At 34.4% G+C, this 24,005-nt stretch overlaps 1 protein-coding gene across 6 annotated transcripts in view; it reads right to left on the bottom strand.

Annotated features, from left to right (window-relative positions):
• The window catches only part of CNKSR2 (connector enhancer of kinase suppressor of Ras 2), a 309,235-nt gene that overhangs the window by 184,127 nt on the left and 101,103 nt on the right, over positions 1-24,005 (bottom strand). For all 6 annotated transcript variants that reach the window (NM_001206513.2, XM_005228380.5, XM_024988116.2 and 3 more), the window contains exon 4: positions 15,493-15,580. In NM_001206513.2, coding sequence (NP_001193442.1) covers positions 15,493-15,580 — 88 coding nt within the window. The remainder of the gene's footprint in view (positions 1-15,492; positions 15,581-24,005) is intronic.

A 24,005-nucleotide genomic window follows, 5' to 3' on the forward strand; every position in this document is an offset into this window, starting at 1 on the left:
ACAATATTGTAAAGTTAAAAATAAAAACAAAAAGAAAAAAATTAAAAAAATTAAAAAAAGAACAGAAATTTTAAAATGACCCACTTAAAAAATTGGCTAAGGTTTTCATTAGATTAAATACGGTTATGAATTATAACAAAAAATGCAATAAACCAAGAATAGGAGGAGAATGTGGGTGGGCATGACCTTAGAGACCATCTTAGTCTTTCTGTCGGTGAACATAATTACATTCTTTTGCACCCTGGATCATATTCCTCTCCAAAGTTCTGTTCCAGCTCTCCCACAAGAGCTCATCTAAAATGAAAGCACACTTGACTCTAATCACTCATCTTTTACTTGACAACGAAATACTAATGCTCCAGCAGCTGGATGAATGTGGAAACTAATTTTTTTAGCTATACAGACTTGGAGGTAGAAGCAGAAGTGAGTTTTTTTTCCAGCATCTAAGTGGCTCTCCAACAAATCCAAAAACCACTGAGGTAAATCCAACAAATCCAAAATGGTCTTGAATGGCCAGATAACTCTAACTGTATGCATTTTATGTTTCTATCAGTGATCTAATTGTTGGTCTTTCCCATTAGACTGTCAATATTTTCAAAAAAGGAACCCTATATTCAACTGCACTATCTCTGTAATATCTCCAGAGGCCCTGTATATGCTATAAATGTGAATTCATCACTTATGATTATTTTATTCCATTGAGTCTCTATTTTCATATTCCATAGTAAGTATTTAACATTGGGTTTATAGGTTAGTTATAAAAACGAAACTTTAAAGCCATATGTTAAAAACAAAACTAACTGCTAAACAAACTAGCACAGCATATTTAGTTTCTTCACACTCCTATTTTGTACAAAAAGACTGAGTTTCACAGTTTTAAAATCATTTTAAATATGAATTTGGTATTAGACTTCAATTTGCATGATCTCAGCAGATATTTTCAACAAAAATAATTGGGGCTTTCTCAGCACAAAGATTAGCATTATGTAAAAGATATCAAGAATTTTATATTTATTCAATGAAGCTAAAATTTCTTTGTAATAATAAGTCTCTCTAGCTTCCACATGTTCAAGTTACTTACTATAATGACCATCTAATATATCACAAGGGCTTTGTGGTAGCTCAGCTGGTAAAGAATCTGCTTGTAGTGCAGGTAGACCCTGGTTCAATTCCTGGGTAGGGAAGATCTGCTGGAGAAGGGATAAGCTACCCACTCCAGTCTTCTTGGGCTTTCCTGGTGGCTCAGACGGTAAAGAATCTGTCTGCAATGAGCAAGTTCAGTTCAGTCGCTCAGTGGTGTCCGACTCTTCGCAACCCATGAATTACAGCATGCCAGGCCTCCCAGTCCATCACCAACTCCCAGAGTTTACCCAAATTCATGTGCATCGAGTTAGTGATGCCATCCAGCCATCTCATCCTTTGTTGTCCCCTTCTCCCCCTGCCCCCAATCCCTCTCGGCATCACAGTCTTTTCCAATGAGTCAACTCTTCACATGAGGTAGCCAAAGTATTAGGAGTTTCAGCCTCAGCATCAGTCCTTCCAATGAACACCCAGGACTGATCTCCTTTAGCATAGACTGGTTGGATCTCCTTGCAGTCCAAGGGACTCTCAAGAGTCTTCTCCAACACCACAGTTCAAAAGCATCAATTCTTTGCTGCTCACCTTTCTTCACAGTCCAACTCTCACATCCATACATGACCACTGGAAAAACCACAGCCTTGACTAAGACAGACCTTTGTTGGCAAAGTAATCTCTGCTTTTTAATATGCTATCTAGGTTGGTCATAACTTTCTTTCCAAGGAGTAAGCGTCTTTTAATTTCATGGTTGCAATCACCATCTGCAGTGATTTTGGAGCTCCAAAAAATAAAGTCTGACACTGTTTCCACTGTTTCCCCATCTATTTCCCATGAAGTGATGGGACCAGATGCCATGCAAGACCTGGGTTTAATCTCTGAGTTGGGAAAACCCCCTGGAGGAGGGCATGGTAACCCACTCTGGTATTCTTGCCTGGAGAATGGAAAGAAAATCTATAGTGTCTAAAATTGGGAGAGAATTTTTCCCTTGTGATAAATCCAACTGAAGAGTTCAAGCAAAGATTAATACCACACCCCACTGGAAATAAAGATATCAATTAAACATTAATTCTTTAATTCAAGACCATACATCTGACTGCCAGAAAATAAATGGAAGATATAAGATATATGAAAACAGATTCCAAGTATTAGTTTAAAAAATTCCTTAAGCTCATGCATCTTTGCCCTATTCATCTGCTTAGATTGCACTTTCATAGACAAAATGGAACCGTTTCTTTTAGTAACTATGTCCAACATTTGAAAAAGTAACATCTACCCGAGCATTCAACAAATATTTTTAGATCAATGATGATGATATTCAAATCATAACAAATACTAAATTGTTAAAGTAATAATACTAGCTTCTATCTAGGCTGAACATTGTACACCCTCAAAATAGATATTACATGGAATCAGTATCCATTTGGCATTTCCTAGTCATAACACTGAGAGATTATCGGGTAGAATTTTATGCTTTGAAAAATTTCAAAGTCTCCCCCTCTCACCAAAGTCTCCCCTTCCCACCAAACTTACCACCCTATATTCCAGTAGACTATACTTCAAATACCAAGAAACACACACACGCATATAAATACAGCATTGAGGGAAAAGAAGAAATTCTTCAAATTCAACCTTTACCAAGCTGTTTTCTTGATATTTGAAATTTTAGCACCTAATTTTATTGCCCCTTTCCTTATATTCAAATAAACACTGTTGTCCTTAAAATTCTAGTAAATGCTATAATGAAATTGTTTATAGGTTCAATATTGTAGCAGATTTGTATTATGATTTCTAAATATATACTTTCTTTTCTTAAGGGAAAAGTAAATTTCCTGGAGCCACCAATGTTGGCCATGGACCTATGATTTACTTTGTTCAACAAAATGTGAGTTGAAGTGCTATGTCTTATTTCCATGCAGAAACTTTAAGTACCAGTTCATAGTTCACCAGGCTCTCTTTTCCCTGTGCAAGCAGTATTCAAGAAGAAGCTAGTCTGAGCTGTGAAATGAAGAGGATGTGGAGAAGAGCTAAAGCAACCCAGGATGGACATGGAACATGAGCACTGGACATGAGCATTATTAAAAGCCACTAACATTTTCAGGTTGTTACCACAGCATAATCAACTTTATCTTGACTGATAAAATCCTCCATCAAATAAAAAGGGGAAAAAACAGAACACTCACTCAAATGAAGATATAACCAGCACAGAGTTTAATACAATAACTATTTCATCAATTTTACAGGTTGTACTTCTTCATTTCAGGAAATATGAGGTGCCATGTCACTCCTCACAGAAGGTAATTCACAATTAACCTCAGATTACATTCTACTACCTTCATGCAAATCTAGTCTTTTCCCATCTTGTACTTTAGAGAATTTTTACCTCATTTTTACTCAGTTTGATTTATGCTCACTTGTCCTAATTACTTAATTCTGACCAGTTCTTCAACCTGCCCCTGTTGATTACAATTTCAATCCGTTATTTTACTTGTGTCAGAGTCTAATATCTTATGAATTACCTATCTCACATCAGTGGTTATTCTGAGCCAACCCAAGAGGTCATGGTTATTAAAAACTACATCAGCAGTTGGGCAAAATATCTCAGAAAACCAGTGGCTTTAAAAAGTAGTTCTATATTTTCTTTGATTTCTTGCTTTCATCTAAGGTAGGTATGAAATCTATGTCACAGATTTTGTGTAATGATTCAACTATATAATCCAAATAAGGCATAATATGGTTTATAAAAATGCTAAAATATTACTATTCCTTCTTGTTTTAGTAAGTCTAGTTCTACCTCTGTCTGTTGATACCACATTAGTTTCTAGAATGGGTTCTCTTGCTATTATGAATGCACAAGGACCATTTTTGTTAACAACATATATATTTGGTGTTTCGAAGAACAAGTCTAACCCTTTTGGAAATACATTTATGACCCAAATAGACTATGAACTGATAGCAACAGTTGTATATTCGAAACTTCAGCCTGTTTTATAAAAGTGTGGGCTCTGGGCTGATATAACCTATAAATAGTTGGACCTCCTGATCCATTGCTCTCAACCATTCATACTGTAGTGAAGTCCAAGAAATCTACATTTTTAACAAGCTTCCCTGGGTAAATCATAGTCCTTGGACCAACCATTGGGAAGCACTGTTCTTGATCACATACATTTTCTTACTACCTCACGTTCATCTCATTAAAGCAGTGTGACTACATCACAGTGGTTATCAACTTTGGCTCTATGTTAGAATCAACTGAGGCATCATTTAAAAAAACTGATTACAACCCTACCAAGAGAGTCTAATTTAATAGGTCTTGGATGGGACCCAATACCTATGTTTTTAAATAAAAAGCTCTTTACTCCATTCCAAGGTGAAGCCAAACTTGAGAAACAATGAGCAGGAAGTATTACAAACCATGTCAAAGCAGCTGGATCTGAGTCCTGGTCATGTCACTAACTGACCATGTCACTGTCCCTCTCTAAAATTCCATTTATCCATTTACAAAATTGAGATAATGACATTTAGTCTACCTATTTCACCTGATTATTGTGGGGGATAAATCCGATAAATTCTAAAAGCATTTTGCCAACCTCAAAATAGAAATAATACCATTGCCTGCCTATTATACTTTATACAGCCCTTTTTTCTTGCTAATAATTTTTAAATGTCATAAGATATAGGATTTATCCAGATGACGTGGCTTGAGGGAGGGGTTATAAAGGTGAACTGAAGAGCCAAGGGTAGAATACATTTCAATTTTAAAAAGCAGGTAGGAAGACGGGACAGGAAAGCATTCATGCAGATACTTTAAATGGGAAGAACCACTATAATTCTTAATTCACCAGCTTATTACCAGTTTCACAAGGAGACAAATACCATTAACACTGTCCCCCTCCTGCCCCCACCCAACTCATCTCCCTGGAGTTACAAGCACTAAAAGGAGAAGAAACAGAAGCAGCCTCAAACTATTCTTTAATTTATTTTTAATTGGATAATTGCTTTACAATGTTATGTTGGTTTCTGCCATACAATGATGTGAATCAGCCATAAACATACATATGCATACCTCCGCAGGCCAGCCATAAGCATACCTCCCTCTTAAACCTTCCTCCCACCCCCACTCCCATCCCACTCCGTAGGTTGTCACAGAACACCAGCTAAGCTCCCTGTGTTATATAGCAACTTCCCACTAGCTATCTATTTTACACATGGTAATATATATGTTTCAATGCTACTTTCTCAATTAGTCCCACCCTTTCCTTCCCCCATTGTGTCCACAAGCCTGTTCTCTATGTCTGCATCTCTATTCCTGCCATATAAATAGGTTCATCAGTACCATTTCTCTAGATTCCACATATATGCATTAATATACTATATTTGCTTTTCTCTTTCTGACTTACTTCACTCTGTTTAACAGGTTCATGCACCTCACTACAACTGACTCAAATCCATTCCTTTATATGGCTGAGTAATATTCCAGTGTGTGTGTGTGTGTGTGTATATATATATATATATATATATATATATATCTGTCAATGGACATATAGGTTGCTTCCATGTCCTGGTCATTGTAAATAGTGCTGCTATGAACACTGGGGTACGTGTATCTTTTTGAATTATGGTTTTCTCAGGGTATATGCCCAGTGGTAGGGCTGTGGGGTCATATGGTAGTATTATTCTTAGATTTTTAAGTAATCTCCATACTGTTCACCACAGCCTTAAAATATTAAGGACTATATCTGTAATAATCATGATATACCTGGATTTTATCAACTTTGAAAAAAGAAATCAGTATTTTGTTTAGTTCTCTCTCAGGTTTTCATCAGCCTCAGAACTAGTTACACTGATTACATTTAAAATCCTGTAAGCCCTTTTTAGGTGAAATTTTAAAGAGAAAATGAATCCTTTCCTTTTTTCAACATTTATTTGCCTGGCACTGGAGACACTCAGGTGCAAAAAGCAGAAAAGTTGCCTTTACCAAGTCTCCTACAGCAAATCTTTTCTTAAATGGATTAGTATTACATTTGGCTTGATTCTTTAAAAGGAATCACCACAGTAGATTACAAATGGAAGCACATCAAGGATTCTCTTCTGAAAACCTGACCACCTAAAAGGGTTAAGAATCGTGTAATCCATCTTTCTATTTCCTTATATATAATAGAGCAATAATGCTAAATGTTCTATCTTCTTTGGGAGAATATTTTAAAAGCCTCTTGGAAAGTGAACTGTATAATAAGACAGTATGACAAAATGTAGTAATTCAGAAAATAGGAAGGCAATGAAAGTATATTACATAAATAAACAATAAAACTTTGAGAAAAGGATGTGGTACATTTCTAAAGATGAGCATGTGTATACTGTATAATCCAGCAATTATCCTCCTACATACATAGTTAAATGTAAGTATATATTTCAAATATTCATGGTCAGGAGAATGAATAAACACTGAAGTATATACATATAATTAAGTAATCTATGTATTGAAAGTGAAAGAACTACAGTGACTAAACAAAACATGAATTAGTTCAGAATACACTATCAAATAAAAAAGTAATATGCAAAGTGATACTATGTGTACAAAGCTCAAAGTCAAGCTTAACTAAATGAAATGTTTAGAAAATGTATGAAATTACTTTAAAGGAAAAAAAATGAAATAATAAACACCTTTAGAAGAGGCAGGGTAATGAGAAGAAAGAGCACAATTATAACTAAGACAATATTGGTAATGTTATAGCTATTAAATGGCCAATTTAAGAGTATTTATTTTTATGCCTCACAACGTATATATGACATGAATTATTTTGTGTGTGTATATATAACATAATTTTTAAAATATAATAGTGAGAAAACAGATGTCTGAAAAATAGTATTCTGTTATTTATTACCTAAAAGAATTTGATTAGTATACTAAATGGCACCACGCATCCAGTTCTTCTGTTATTATTAATGATGATACTATTGAATATCTACATCTTTAAAAGTGTCTTGGTAAGACGCTCAGATAATATGCAACACAGTCTAAGTTTGTAAAAGAATGAACCTATAAAAACAAGTTATTTCATTTTATATAAGTTTTAAAGTTTTTTTCCCATAAAAAAAGTGTCATAAAGCTGGAAGAATAAAAAATTATTATGTCCAATATTATAAATAGTGCTTTCCTAAAGTCTTATTAGCATGTAATAATTTCATCACTTATTTAGTTTTGTTCTGAGCCTTCAGAAAATTTGCAGCTATCAATAATCATTTTTTAAACATCAAGAATGAGGATTTCTTTTTTTCTCTGTGTATTTATATCTGTTCTGATTATAATGCTATATTCCAGGCCTTAAAGGGATATAGGCACATACACACAACATAATCTCAGCTTTGTAAATTCTATAAATTTTTGGTTTCATACTTGTCTTCAGAAAAAAACATTCCTTGAGCTACCTGGGTACTATGCTTAATAGTTGTATATCTACTATCTGATTCATTATATATTAGGATCATAAAGAAAAGTTTAAAAAGATAATGGTTTTGCTTCTCATCGTCAGCTAAAACAACTGAAGAAAACTTAAAGGAGTGAGTATTGAACTAAAATATATTGCTTAAATATAAAATAAAAAAGAATCATCTTTCATATTGCCTTCAACAGGTATGCTAAGTAATGCAATTCATATTGTTTAAAAATTACATATAAAGTTTGTCCTGGTTTTTGGTCTGAAATGTCCCAGTTTCAAATCCCAAGAGCCCAAGTCCATTTTTCAGGTCACCTAGAATGTCTGTTTCAGGAAGGCTTAACCACTAGCCCTGAGAATACAGCAAAAATAATACTGAAAGTCATGTTTGAGATGAATGATAGACTATCTTGGCTGAGCTTTCATATGGTTTAATACTTACTACATGAACCATAAAATATGTAGCCTGCCTACCCCAGTATACATGTATCTCACTACTACTTGAATCTTAATATCCCTTTTAGAACACAAACTCTGTGTAACTTACTATTATACACTAGCCTTTTACCTTTACCTGTTTTGAATTTTCCATTTTCAACTCTAGGTTACTTGAATATGTGGAAAGGGAGGGCAAATTCACAAGTAATCAAAATTAATTTCTGTATTCCATTTGAACATGGACATTTCAAAATATCATTCAGAATATGAAGCATAGTTATCAATTGCCTTAAATGCTAAAAAATATCTGAAATTAAACCAAAATCCTTTTTAAAAAAAAGTCACTCATTTCAGAACTAGGTCTTTCTTCATTGCTACTCAATACCAAAAGTAAGCAGAGAAACAGTCCTTTAAATTTTGTATGAAACAAGAAACTGACTTAAGGGTTTCCAAAGATCTTTTGCTATACAAGATAACTAAAATTGCCATTTATTAAGCTCCCACTAAAATGACAGATCATGAACTAGATCAATTTCCAATATTCACAGAAATTCACCTATAATAATCCAATAAAGTGATGTACCTTATAGATGAAGACAAAATTATGATATGAAGTAATTTGCTAAAGTTCATACTGTTTGTTAAAAGCAGAGCCATGATGAATTCACATCTACTTTATGTCAAAGCCCACTATACTATTTTGCCATAAAATAAAAGAGTAAATAACATAAAAGGTCAACTAGGAAGGTAAAGGAGGTAATACTCATATGGATAAAGTATAATGAAGTTAAAATATGATAGCTATTGTCAATAAACTTACAGGCCAAATTTTTTTGTATAAGTCCTTAATAAAACATTAAAAATCACTTCTAAGCCTATTTTTACAAAATTCTATAATCTTTTAAGTTTTTTTAGTATTTATAAATACATGCCCTAACAATTTAAACCATAAATACCAATTCAATTAAGTCCTTAAAAAGCTCTTATTTTCTCCTGGGAATTTACCTTGAGTAAATAGCAACTGGATTAAGATAAAACAGGTTAGATTAAATTCAAGCAGGCATTCTTTTCAGAAAGGATTATATACTCAATATGTTCACATACATCTTTATTTAAAAATGTATACTTAAGAACAACTCATAAATAGTTTACTTTTACTGATTTGTATTTAAAACAATGTAAAGGTAACAAAATTGATTAGAGAGTACACACACATAATTTAGAGGAAGATGTCCATCAAAAAGAAATATTACTAATGTTGACTTCTGAAGATGATTTTTCCATTTTCTTGAATGAAGATTTAGAAAAAAAAGAAAATGCATTAGATAGGTAAATATGAGGGAAAATATCAAACAAATGAACAGGCAGAAAGTCAGAATAACAACTTAATTAAAGACACTTATTATAGGAAAGACCATAGCAGTGGCACAGTTGCTTCTGGTGCTTAAATTAACATGACAGTAACTATTCTTTAAGGTTTTCTGTATTTTTTAAACTAACAAGTATTATTATCTTATAAACATTTTTAAAGAACAGAAAACCTAATAACTGTGCATAAAATTTTTAAAAAATTATGGCACAATAGTAAATGAAAAAGACCATTTTCAAAATACGTATGCATATGTATATGCATGAAACAATGGGGCTAAGCCTCAAGTCTCCCAGGACTCATCATTCCCACCTTCTGTCCCTTGCCCCAAGTATTCTAAATTCCACCAAAGTAGAACCTTGCAAACTGATACTTTTATGACCATTTCTTAACTATATGACAATCTAATTAATCATTTTTTGTGTGTTTGAACTGGAAAAAATTTTAGAATAATTTTAGGTTAAGCTGATACCCATTAGAGTAGGCATCATGGCAAGTATTTCAATGCTGAGAAGTGCGTGGGTACCTGTCTCACTTTTCTGTTTCAGGTGCTGACAGTGCTCTAAATACTGCAGCTTCAGTTCTTTGTAAGAATTCTTTCCATTTAAGATTTTAAAACCAGTTTCCCTTTTTTCTCAAATGTGTTATTATAATCAATCTTATGTGGGAAAGAGGTGCTGGGGGAAGAATCTCTTTTAAAGACTTTAACTATAACAGTCTAAACCCATCACAACTGGAAATAAGAAAAACAGATACAGAAATACTAAATAAATTCTTCCAAACAGAACTTGTTAAAAGAAAAGTATCTTTCTCCTCTATTGTTTGCATTACTTAAAATATAAGTAGCTAATATCAAAAGGCACTTTCCACTTACTTCACAGTAACACCCCTTTGTGTTAAGAAGGGAAAAAAATCTATTTGTGACAGTTTATTTTTAGATATTGATCATCTCACCTTGCTGCAAAGGGAATAAAAATAATTAAAGTTGAGTGAAAAATAATTTGAAGTACAGCATATTTCAAAGCATAACTATCATCATAACTGTTCAGATGAGATTTCTTGAAAGCCTAGTAATAAATGCATGCCCTAGATATTTTTTTTTAATCTACACTTTGCTTATTCAAATTGGCCTCTTTTACTGGCAGCTTAAGTTTAATTCAGTCTTTAGATACTGCATACAAGTCCAAGTGAATGCAATGATTACTGTGTATTTAATGGCTGAATGAAACCATTAGATGGACACTGACTGTTTGTAAACTACACAATTTATTTCAAAATATAATAAGTATTCATCTATGCTGTGCTCTTCCATCAAACTTAAGCAGTATTTCTTCAATGTACATAGCATTCTTTTCATATTTTTCTAACTCAAATTTGTTTTAGAAAATTTGAAAAACACAAAAAAGTAGTCTAAATAAATTAAAATTACCCATATTTTCATCATCAATAAGCAAACAGTTAACTGTTTTATTTCATTATTTTAATTATCATCCTCACTCCTATTGCAAAGATAGGAGTCAACAGACAAGAGAGCCCAGAAAGACCTTGTATCAAAGATAAGTCATCACATAACAGTAAAAAACAGTGCATTATTTAAGAGATGATTTATATACATTCATTTCATGACTATAATTAAGTTTCCTCTAAAAATATGTTTTGCTAGCATTATATAAAAGCATATGGTGTTTCTGAAGTTTTGTTCACTTTCATTCTAGCATTGGAAAATTGTTATGAGGATCAGTAATTTTAATTAATGAATAAACTGAGATGCAAAGTGATGGGTATCTCTGGATATCTCTGGGGTTCTTAATATGAGTAGCAGAGATAGAACTGTGGCTTTTACACAGGAGGTGAAATAAAAATGAGTAACAATTCAAGCATTTAATTCTGGACTTTTCTGGAAGAGCATAAATGAGCATATGCTAAACCATATAAGATAACTGGGGCTCAGGTCAATTTATTTTAACAAGTAAGTAACAAGCACACATTGTTCCTGTCTTCAAGGAGATAACAATCTAATGGAAGAAAGATCAGTATGATTCACAGCAGACTATAACTGACAAGATAGAAAATGCATGTAAAATAAGAGCTTTCTATCTTTGCCCACACAACAAAGAATTAGATCTGAGAAGTTAATAAAAAGGACAAAATGGAATCATATAAGATAATCAATGCAGAAAAAAGAACAAAGACCAGACTGGAGACAAAGAAGACAAACAGCAGGGTGATATATTTAATTTATTCCCAATCACATTAGTAATTATATTAAATATAAATGGTCAAAGTAGGGGGAATATAAACAATTATGAGAATGGTAAAAATTTCACAACTGAGGTGGCATTCCCTAGAAGCCTTAAAGGATGGGACATGATTTTGGCAGGCAGAGATAAAAAGATATACGGGGAATGTTCTGAGGCAGCCTCAAAACATAAAAAGATGAAACTACAAGATCTATTTTACCAACAATAACTCATCCACATGAACTAGAGTACAATTAAGATACAAAGGAGAATTAGAGAATAAAATCAAAATTATGTTAGAACCATACTAGGAGTCCTTTGAATTCCAAAGAGAGGAATTTGTAATCAGTTTGGAGATTAGGGGAAAATTGCTGAAAGCGACAGAATCAGAGCAGGGCTTTAGGATAACTAGTCTGAACGTGATCCATTCTATACTTGTAAGTAGATTAAACCAGAATGTCATGAAGATGTGCTTTATTAAGAAAAATTTACATCTAATATTTCCTTTAAGGTACAACAGAAAAGAATTAAAGTAGATGAATTATGACATCAAGTCAGGTACATACTGGGATGGGGTAGGCAAGGCAAGAACCAAGAACATTCATGTACAGAGAACTTTCTGTTTGGAAATCTTAAAAGTGACATGTGGAACAGGACATGTGATCAGGAAATGAGGGTGAGATAGAAGGAACAATGACAAATGTTATGAGCTACTGAACTTTAAAAAATAAATAAATAAATGGGTTATATCAGGGCAAAACGTCCTAAGAAGGGCAAGGCATCCTCTTCAAAACAGAATGTACAGTGGGTGGAGGGTACAGCAAGTCCTTCTATGTCCTCAGTATACTTGGAGTATTTCAATTATTTGGGGATAATTTCAGTAATTCTGCATTTGTTCAAGACAAAATGTACTTAAAGTTCAAGCTGTAAAAACATCTCTCTCTATTCTACCTAATGTTTCCTGATCTGTAAATTACCAAAACTCAAACCCATTATGCCTTGAAGTAAGCTTCCTAAAGAGAACGTTGAGCCAAACAGTGTAGCTGTTAAAAGGTCCTATTGTGAGCATGAACAAGCCTCTGAGGGCAATATCAGAATGGCATATGTTTTCTATGAAGTAGATGTCTATAGCAGGTGTTCATACATTCTGGAAATGAAAACTGCATCACTTGTTACTTAGATGGTAGGTTCTTAAAATAGCGGAATGGGTGGGTTAGTCATATTCTACACAAACTGCATTTTCACCCCTGCACATGCCTCTACAGGAAATTTAAAGTCACTGAAAATCATTTCAGCCGTTCCGAATGTAACGTATGAAGGTTATCGTGACAAAATTATGTTCTAGAACCTGTGAATTATAAACATAGAAAATTGTCCATTTTTGACTTTATAGGTAATGTTAAAAGAAATGTAACTTTTTAAAAGATGAGTTTGTTTAAATCTAATAACATAAGATTATTTTTATATAGGAAAAAATTAGGTATGAATGAATTCAGTGAAAATGATTACACCTGATTCTCCTTCAATATTTTTCAAGAAAACTTTTCAAAGTTGCCATTTAGAAGAACTGCAGTCTTTGTTTACAAGGCAACAATGGGCCAGTTACTCAAAAGTTAACCTTAAACTGGCTATCTAGATTCAGATGTTTAAAAGAGATATAAGAAATTGAAAACACCCACTTTCTGTCATAATTATGCATGGAAATTACATTATTTTAGAAGGTGACATCAGATGGACTGCATTCTCAAAGAACTGACAATAAGCATGAGTTTCTCATGTATAAAAGTTAAAAAAAATAAACTTAATTCTCCCATTTAATTCCACAGTATTTGAATTGTCTTGGGTCTCATGCATAAATGAAAACATTAAGAAATACATAAATATGATTATCACAGATCTTGTCATGTAGCAGACAATAACCATTTGCAAATTATATATGTATATAATTACATACATAAAATGCAAAACAAGGATTATTTGCATATAGATTACTCCTGAACACATATCCAATATACTATAAACGATTATCATACAAATACTGTACAACAGGTACCCTTAAAGCAGAGAAAATTTTTTTCATAGTAAAAGAGAAGAAACTAATAGTCTGCTATCCACATCTCAAGTCTCTGGTCAAGTTTAATGGCTTTTAAAAGTCGCTTTAGAAAACATTTTTTTGAAGCAATGTCACTGATAATACAGAACTACAGGAAAAATTACCCATAGACTATATTACTGCTTTTTCATTCCTATGCCCTAGAACAGTGTATGAGAACCAGAATCACCTGAAAAACTAGTAAACATTCAGATTCCTGGGCATTCCCCACAGTAAATTTGGCAGTGTGTGCCAAGAATCTGAATTTCTAACAAGTTTCTTTGTGATAATAATGCCACTAGTCCATGAACCACACTGGACACACTGGATTAGCATTAGAACACATCAGCAAACTGTGGCCCAGGGTTGAATTCAACCTGTTGCATGTTTTCATAACACAAGTTTTACTGGCACACAGCTATGCCCATTCATTTCACATACACACTGTCTGTGGCTGCTTTTGCAGAGTAACAGCAGAATTGAGCAGTTGGATCAAACACCATATAGCCTATATCATAAAGCCTCCAAAACCTTAAATACTATTTGGCCTTTCACAGAAAACATTTGCTGACCCTCACCCTCAAATGCCTCTCCTCCCTATTATCCAGAAATCTTTGACATTCAGAAATAAAATTTACTGATATCAAATACGAAGACATGTACTGAGACCAGAGTATTTCAAATATTTATCATCTTCATCAATGTCTGTGACTAACAGCACTGAGTTACTGACTTTCTTACTGCTATGACAGAATGATGAATGTCTCTTATATTCCACAATTAAAAGTCACAAACTTAACTCTCCTTTCTATACACCTGCAGTTTCAGAGAAATGGTGCTAATAAAATCTACATAGTACAACAGAAAACACACTTGAAACATTAAAATTTGTACTGATAAAATTTCTTATTTGAGAAAATATAGGCAATATAGTAAATTCTTAATTATCCTTGGTAATAAAGACAGGGAGTAGAAGGATAAGTTAAATCATTAATTTCCTCAATAATTTTCTGTATCATCACATTTTATCCTCTGCTTTTCCTATTTCTGCATCACTGGATAGGTTAACAAATAATGAGAAAGTAGCACCAGCACTATGTTGACATCTGGCTTCTACAGAGTGGTGCTTGCTGGCCTTACACCTCTCAGATATGTTTTGCTAGATTTAAACAAATTTTTGCAGTATATGTACTAGTCAATTCCTTCCTCTACCATTTCTTCATATCTTATGACAGGACATTTTAGTTGCTGCACTCCTGGACACATTTGATTTGGCAGTCCCTGGTTTAAATAATATTCAAAGTAAAAAAACTGGGTCATGTAAATAGATCACTTAAATGGTAAGTATAATTAAAGGCTATTATATATATTTATTATGTATACCTATATAAATAAAACTGTAGTTAGTTGTATTAATAAGGAACTAATGGCATCTTAGAGCAAAAGTCTCAGATTGCTATCCAAATGGGGCAATTTAATTTTGTGAAAGTCAATATAGTTTATTCATCCCCACTAAAAGTTTAAGACTAACAACCTTACTTATTATTGATATAATACTGTCTCTAGAGGTTCAGGTTAATTTACATCTACTGAGAAATAAAACCCTTGTTTATTGGGCTATTATATGCACAGTTTTCCAATGAATTATGTATTTGATTGCTAATGAACCATTTATCTTTGAATGAGAAAAATCCCAAACCAGTATTTTATAAATGCTTGCTAAATAGGCAAAACCAGTACAATATTGTAAAGTAATTAGCCTCCAATTAAAATAAATAAATTTATATTAAACAAGAATATGATACTAATAAATTAACAGAAGGAAATTTTGCCAGCTAATACCTGTTGCACAATTGTTGTTAATTCCAAGCAGAGCTGTATGACATTATTCCTTGTAACTGAATAGTCTGTGACAGCAGCAAATGGTGATCTATAAAGGGAAAAGGAAAACTGTGATTAATCGGAACAGCTTTTGAAAGGTCCCCAAAGACAACAACATAAAATAAGGTTTTGAATAATGTGAAATGAATTGTTCTTAAGATTACATAGTGATAAAAATATTCAGAACGTACTTAAGGAAAAAAATTTAAGAGAAATGCTTGGAAGAGAATTAAATACAAGAAACAATGCTTGCTTTCCATCATACTACTTTCTCTTTTTTTAGTTCTTAATACTTAAAAGTTCTCTGGTACTCACAAAGTCTCTTTACTACATCTAAAATAAAATAAAAAATGGCATACTTAATCAAAGACATTTTGGGTTCTTTTCAAATGAAGCTAACATTGTTGAGTCCAGTATCAGCTAGAAAGAGGCACAATCTAGAGCTTAGTCTCATGACAGCTATCACTTACTGAGGACTTACTATGTGCCAGTTATTCTTCTAACTGCTTTACATGTACTAAATTTCACAACTCTTATAGGCACTATTATTGTTGTTTGCTTAGTCACTAAGTCATGTTCATCTCTTTGGGACCCCATGGACTGTAGCCCACTGGACTCCTCTGTTCATGGGATTTCCCAAGAATACTGGAGTCGGTTGCTATTCCCTTTTCCAAGACACTATTATTTACTCCCATTTTACATATGAGACAATTGAGGTACAGCAAGCTTAAGTGAAAACTAGTAAGTGGTGGAGCTAATATTCAAACAGAGGAAGGCTGACTCCCAGATTCCACAGCCCAGAGTTAAACACTGATATACCAATTTCTGTGAGTTTAAGTAGCTTTTCACTTGTACTAAACTAATGGCTTATGTCACTTCAGATCCTTTATCAAACAATTTGGCATACAAATAATATATATTGGTACAAGGTTTATATTTTCAAGAATGTTACAGACAGCAGCAGTCTTCCCAAGCAAGTGTTTTGCCACCAAATGAATTTACAGTGGCCTTCCCTTGTGGCTCAGCTGGTAAAGAATCCACCTGCAATGCGGGAGACCTGGGTTCAATCCCTGGGTTGGGAAGATCCTCTGGAGAAGGGAAAGGCTACCCACTCCAGTATTCTGGCCTGGAGAATTCCATGGACTTTATAGTCCATGGGGTCGCAAAGAGTTGGACACAACTGAGTGACTTTTACTTCCATTATTCTTTATCCTCTTTGTCTATGAATGCCAATTACGTTTTTATGGGACCAGAGATTATATGGGAAGCTCAGTTTAAAGAAAACAAGAACACAAAAAGAAAAGATATGGGGCTAAAAATCTAGTCAGATAACTAGAACTTCAGTGCTTCAGATAACTCTTAAGGCAATTTATATAAAACTGCTTCTTGGTTACGAATGTCTCTCTTATAGAAAAACTCTAGAACTCAAGCACCTCCCATCTCCATAGGTGTCCATATGAGAGGGTCTTTATTAGTTATAGTTTTAAAAATCATATTTTTCACTTACCTATTTTGGCCATTCTAATAGCTATAGAGGGGCATATCACAGATTTAATTGGTATTTTCCCAAAGTTATATGTATTTTCCCTATGTATTTATTATCTATATTTAAGAGCTATTTAATTTCCCTGATAGTTTTCCAACTGGTTTAAGTAGTTTGTGATATTGAAGGAATTGAGTCATATCACCGAAGCTGTCAAATGTATTTATAAAGAGTTATTTGTAGTATTTCTTGTTATCCTTTTAATTTTGATTGACTTCTCAACATACTGTGCTTCCATTTTCATTCATTTAGTTCTTTGATCATTATTATTTGCTCCCTTCTGCTGCTTTGGGCTTATTTTCTATTTTAATTCTTTTACGCATACTTAACATGAGATCTAACCTCTTAAAAATTTAACTGTAAAAGACAGTGTGGGGAAATTAAGAAGATGGCACCAGTCAGTCTCTCTCATCCCCTTGCCCCATGTTCTGTAAACAATGGCTTCACACAGTTATGTAACAGCTGAGATCACTTACAGTACTGCACACACACGTCACAAGGTACTCACTTGGTCGACAGGCTACCTTGTACAGTACGCCTGTATGAGCTTCACCATGAAAGCCCTGGCTACTACAGCACTGGGGGTACACGGGAGTGACATCATGGGTATGTTACATGAAGTTATCTCATGACTACGTTGTGGCTACATTATGGTTATGCTATGGCTATTGCTATGGCTGCTGTGTCAGGCAGGAGAGAGGCTGTGTTATGGCTGTCATGCCAGCCAGGAGAGAATAAACACATCTGCAGTTCCTGTGGCTCCTCGAGTCTTCTTCCAGTCTCTTAGTGCATACCTTATCTATGCTAAGTTCAGTGAACAGTACAGTGTGAACAGCAAAACAACTGGCATCACAAAAGGACCAGCTAAAGACAGTATTGTTATCTATAGGTACAATGTTCTACATCAGGTATCTATAACTTTTTCATCTTGCTTAACTGAAACCTTATGCCCATGCCTGTTGATTTTTTTATTTTCTTGAGAAGAGAGCTTAGATAGCAATTTGAGATCTTTTTTCTCATATAAGCAGTTTTTACAAATTTCCCTTTCAGAACTGCTTTAGCTGTGTCCCACAAAAATTGCATTATTATATTGTCATATATAAAAATTGTATTATTATATTATAATTGAATTTTAATATTGTGACCCTTCTTATTTAACCTTATATGCAGAGCATATCATGAGAAATGCTGGGCTGGATGAAGCACAAGCTGGAATCAAGATTGCCGGGAGAAATAAGAATAACCTTAGATATGCAGATGATACCACCTTTATGGCAGAAAGTGAGGGAAGAACTAAAGAGCCTCTTGATGAAAGTGAAAGAGAGAAAAAGTTGGCTTAAAACTCAACCTTCAGAAAACTAAGATCATGGCATCTGGCAAATAGAAGGGGAAACAGTGGAAACAGTGACAGACTTTATTTTTGGGGGCTCCAAAATCACTGCAGATAGTGATTGCAGCCATGAAATTAAAAGACATTTGCTCCTTGGAAGAAAAGTTATGACCAACCTAGACAACATATTAAAAAGCACAGACATTACTTTACCTACTTTACCAACAAAGGTCCATCTAGTCAAGGCTACGGTTTTTCCAATAGTCATATATGGATGTGAGAGTTAGACTATAAAGAAAGCTGAGCACCAAAGAATTGATGCTTTTGAACTGTGGTGTTGGAGAAGACTCTTGAGAGTCCCTTGGACTGCAAGGAGATCCAACCAGTCCATTCTGAAGGAGATCAGCCCTGTGTGTTCTTTGGAAGGAATGATGCTAAAGCTGAAACTCCAATACTTGGGCCACCTCATGCGAAGAGTTGACTCATTGGAAAAGACCCTGATGCTGGGAAAGATTGAAGTCAGGAGAAGGGGATGAGAGAGGATTAGATGGTTGGATGGCATCACTGACTCAATGGACATGAGTTTGAGTAAACTCTGGGAGTTGGTGATGGACAGGGAGGACCGGTGTACTGCAATCCATGGAGTCAGAGAGTCGGACACAACTGAGTGACTGAACTGAACTGACAAAAATTGTGACTTATCATAATTTTCATTCTGTTCAATGTATTTCTTTTTATTTCCCTTGAGATTTCCTCCTTTTATCCATAGATTACTAGAAGTGTGTTGTTTGATTTCTAATTTGACTGCATTATGGTTAAAGAAGACATTCTGATTTAAATTATTTTGAATGTATTGAAGTTTGTTTTATAATGCAGATGTGGTATACCTTCCTGAATGTTCCATGGACACTTGAAAAGAAATTGTATTACACATTTGTTGAATGAAATGCTCTAAAAATGTCAATTATATCTTGTTATGTGGTAGTGCTCAGCTCTTCTAATCATTATGTTCTGTTTTGAGAGAGGAGATGAAGTATCCAATTGTAATTGTGGATTTATCTATTTCTTCTTTTAGTTCTGACAGTTTTTGCTTCAGGTACTTTGAAATTGTTGCTTGATATTATACAACTTAGAAGTTTGTTTCTTTCTCTTCTTTTTTAATGTGGACTACTTTTAATGTCTCGATTTGTTGCAATATTTCTTCTGTTTTATGTTTTGATTTTTTGGCTCCAAGACATGCGGGAATCTTAGCTCTCTAATCAGGGATAGAACCCTCACCCCCTGCATTAGAAGGCAAAATCTTAATCACTGGACCATCAAGGAATCCCTGTCTCTTCTTTTTTAAATTGTTTACTAGAATAAAAAGCAAAGGAGAAAAGGAAAGATATAAACATGTGAATGTGGAGTTCCAAAGAATAGCAAGAAGAGATAAGAAAGCCTTCTTCAGCGATCAATGCAAACAAATAGAGGGAAACAACAGAATGGGAAAGACTAGAGATCTCTTCAAGAAAATCAGAGATACCAAAGGAACATTTCATGCAAAGATGGGCTCGATAAAGGAAAGAAATGGTATGGACCTAACAGAAGCAGAAGATATTAAGAAGAGATGGCAAGAATACACAGAAGAACTGTACAAAATAGATCTTCACGACCCAGATAATCACGATGGTGTGATCACTGACCTAGAGCCAGACATCCTGGAATGTGAAGTCAAGTGGGCCTTAAAAAGCATCACTACGAACAAAGCTAGTGGAGGTGATGGGATTCCAGTTGAGCTATTTCAAATCCTGAAAGATGATGCTCTGAAAGTGCTGCACTGAATATGTCAGCAAATGTGGAAAACTCTGCAGTGGCCACAGGACTGGAAAAGGTCAGTTTTCATTCCAATCCCAAAGAAAGGCAATGCCAAAGAATGCTCAAACTACCACACAGTTGCACTCATCTCACACACTAGTAAAGTAATGCTCAAAATTCTCCAAGCCAGGCTTCAGCAATAGGTGAACCGTGAACTTCCTGATGTTCAAGCTGGTTTTAGAAAAGGCAGAGGAACCAGAGATCAAATTGCCAACATCCGCTGGATCATGGGAAAAGCAAGAGAGTTCCAGAAAAACATCTATTTCTGCTTTATTGACTATGCCAAAGCCTTTGACTGTGTGGATCACAATAAACTGTGGGAAATTCTGAAAGAGATGGGAATACCAGACCACTTGACCTGACTCTTGAGAAATTTGTATGCAGGTCAGGAAGCAACAGTTAGAACTGGACATGGAACAACAGACTGGTTCCAAACAGGAAAAGGAGTACGTCAAGGCTACATATTGTCACCCTGCTTATTTAACTTATATGCAGAGGACATCATGAGAAACGCTGGACTGGAAGAAACACAAGCTGGAATCAAGATTGCCGGGAGAAATATCAATAACTTCAGATATGCAGATGACACCACCCTTATGGCAGAAAGTAAAGAGGAACTCAAAAGCCTCTTGATGAAAGTGAAAGTGGAGAGTGAAAAGGTTGGCTTAAAGCTCAACATTCAGAAAACAAAGATCATGGCATCCGGTCCCATCACTTCATGGGAAATAGATGGGGAAACAGTGGAAACAGTGTCAGACTTTACTTTTGGGGGCTCCAAAATCACTGCAGATGGTGACTGCAGCCATGAAATTAAAAGACGCTTACTCCTTGGAAGGAAAGTTATGTCCAACCTAGATATCATATTCAAAAGCAGAGACATTACTTTGCCAACAAAGGTCCGTCTAGTCAAGGCTATGGTTTTTCCAGTGGTCACGTATGGATGTTAGAGTTGGACTGTGAAGAAGGCTGAGTGCCGAAGAATTGATGCTTTTGGACTGTGGTGTTGGAGAAGACTCTTGAGAGTCCCTTGGACTGCAAGGAGATCCAACCAGTCCATTCTGAAGGAGATCAGCCCTGGGATTTCTTTGGAAGGAATGATGCTAAAGCTGAAACTCCAGTACTTTGGCCACCTCATGCGAAGAGTTGACTCATTGGAAAAGACTCTGATGCTGGGAGGGATTGGGGGCAAGAGGAGAAGGGGACGACAGAGGATGAGATTGCTGGATGGCATCACTGACTCGATGGACATGAGTCTCAGTGAACTCTGGGAGTTGGTGATGGACAGGGAGGCCTGGAGTGCTGCGATTCACGGGGTGGGAAAGAGTCGGACACGACTGAGCGACTGATGTGATCTGTTCTGATAGGCTCATCTACTGCACTTTGGTGTTTTATATTTTAATTTAAATGTAATATTCACATAGTACACATTAACCCTACATTTCTCAAAACTGTTTGCTACAAGTATTTTTCCAGTTTGTCTTCTATCTTATACTAATCATTTTTTTCCATATTATATAATCAAACAATATATTTCTTTGTATTTTATTGCACATTTTAAAACAATAAGTCTACATCTGGAAATCATTTTGTCTATATTTTCTCCAGTTTCCTTATGAACTAATGCTTCTCGCTTAAATAAATAATATACCTAAAATTACTTTAGTGAACAGGTAGTGCTCCATCATAATTTATTTTAGAAAGGCTTAATCAAGTGCCCCAATTCCATTTATTTAATGACCCTTTTTCCAGTGAAAGTGAAGTTACTCAGTCATGTCCGACTCTTTGTTACTTCATGGACTATACAGTCCATGGAATTCTCCAGGCCAGAATACTGGAGTGGGTAGCCTTTCCCTTCTCCAGGGGATCTCCCCAACCCAGGGATTGAACCCAGGTTTCCCACATTGCAGGTGGATTCTCTACCAAATGAGCCACAGGGGAAGCCTTCTTTCTCCAGGAGTTTTAACATATTGCTTTCTAAATGATTCTATATATCACAGTCTATTTTGTGCTGTGTTCCACTACTGCTTATTACTATTTCAAAACAGTATATTTTTCCAACAAAATTTACTAAAACTTAAGGAATCATTAAGAATTCAAATAATGTTAATTAGAGCAAAATATATGCAATTAATTAATCTGTGTTCTCTGTTAAAAAAAAATTAACCTCTTTAATTGTAAGCAGGATCCAGTTTTAAACAAATCTATACTGATGGAAATTTTCTAAAATGTGTGATTGTAGAAATCATTGCATAGCTACATCTAAATTTATTAAAACTCATTAAAGGGGATAAATTTTATAGAATGTAAATTAGGCCTCAATAAAACTATTTTTTAATGATGTAAGATAAAAGTACTTCTAGGAAAACATCATTTAAAAAAACCACCCAAGACCATTTTTGCTGCACTGAAGCATAAAAATTGGCATTTTAATTAAGAATTCAAAATGCTTCTGGCATGATTAGAAAGAGCTTGGGTTCCTAGTTTTACAAAGGTCAAAGACTGTTAATAAAATCTAAAACTTCATTCAGAAGTGATGAAGTACAGCATGATTTTCCCTATAAATTCTTAAAAAAAATACTCATTTGATCTTTAAAATGTAGCAAAAGAAAAATCTATTTGATAACTGAATGCGTGTAGCAAACTGAACTCTAAGGTGTGTTTTCCACTTTCCTGATCCTTCACATTTCAAGTAGGACCAGTTTCTCACTCAAGATTAAGTGTCCAAAAAAAATGGGAAAAAAATCTAAACATATAGCAAGGAAAACATAAATTTTATCTTGTAGTGAATCCCCCTAACGTTTTCATTTTAAAGGTAAATCACATACAACTATACTGACAACCATTCTTAGCTAGCATATATTAATATTTGGTATTATGATCTTGGCTATACACATACATAAATAAAAGAAGGCTGACAGGTTCCAATCTTCATGAGTTACCAAAGATGACTTATGAGATAAGTCATCAAGATGAGATAAGCTCATCATGACTTAATGAGATAAAGAAATGTATCATTACAGAATCGCTGAACACGATCAGTTTGAAAACAAAATTATGAGAGGAATTTGTTTCTCAGTCTCAAAAAACCCCAAGTTAGAGCTCAGGCTACTTAGAAAAAAATAAGTGGCTGACTTAAAGGAAATTAAGTTCATGGCATGAAAACTTTTTGATGCCAAAAGTTAAAAGTTTTTTAAAAAAGATAAAATCCTTGACTCATTAATAAATGGCCATTACAGAAACTATCCTACATAGATCTTAAAATACGCAACTATCCTCAAATCTAATGGATAATATAATGCTTATACTTCTAACAAAAAAGTTATTGATACTATAAAAAACTTACTTGTTGTACATTCTTCTCAAACAAAAGCATTTATGGAAAGGTTATTAATGTTTCAGAAATCCTAAACAAATTAGAAGCTAATAAGAAAAGCTAAGAGTTAATCAGGAAATCTGAAAGGCCTTAATATTTCTCAGGTTGACATTGCTGAGCCTGAGGGGCAGTGTGTGAACAGCAGCCTTGCTAACATCACTGCTCATTTCTGGAACAAGAGGTGCCAAGTGGGAGCAGTGAGCACACAAGAGGAAATAAGACCAAACAACAAGCATCTGGTAGTGTTTGGGGTAGTTTTCTCTGCCTCTATAATTTTTCCCTGGTATAGAAATAACTTTTGTCCTATATTTCCTTATCATGAAAGAAGAAATTAGTTCAACCACTTTCTTAGATAAAGGAAAAGATTTCAAAGA

Source organism: Bos taurus, chromosome X, assembly GCF_002263795.3.
Source record: "Bos taurus isolate L1 Dominette 01449 registration number 42190680 breed Hereford chromosome X, ARS-UCD2.0, whole genome shotgun sequence".
In the NCBI taxonomy this organism is placed as follows: Eukaryota; Metazoa; Chordata; class Mammalia; order Artiodactyla; family Bovidae; genus Bos; species Bos taurus.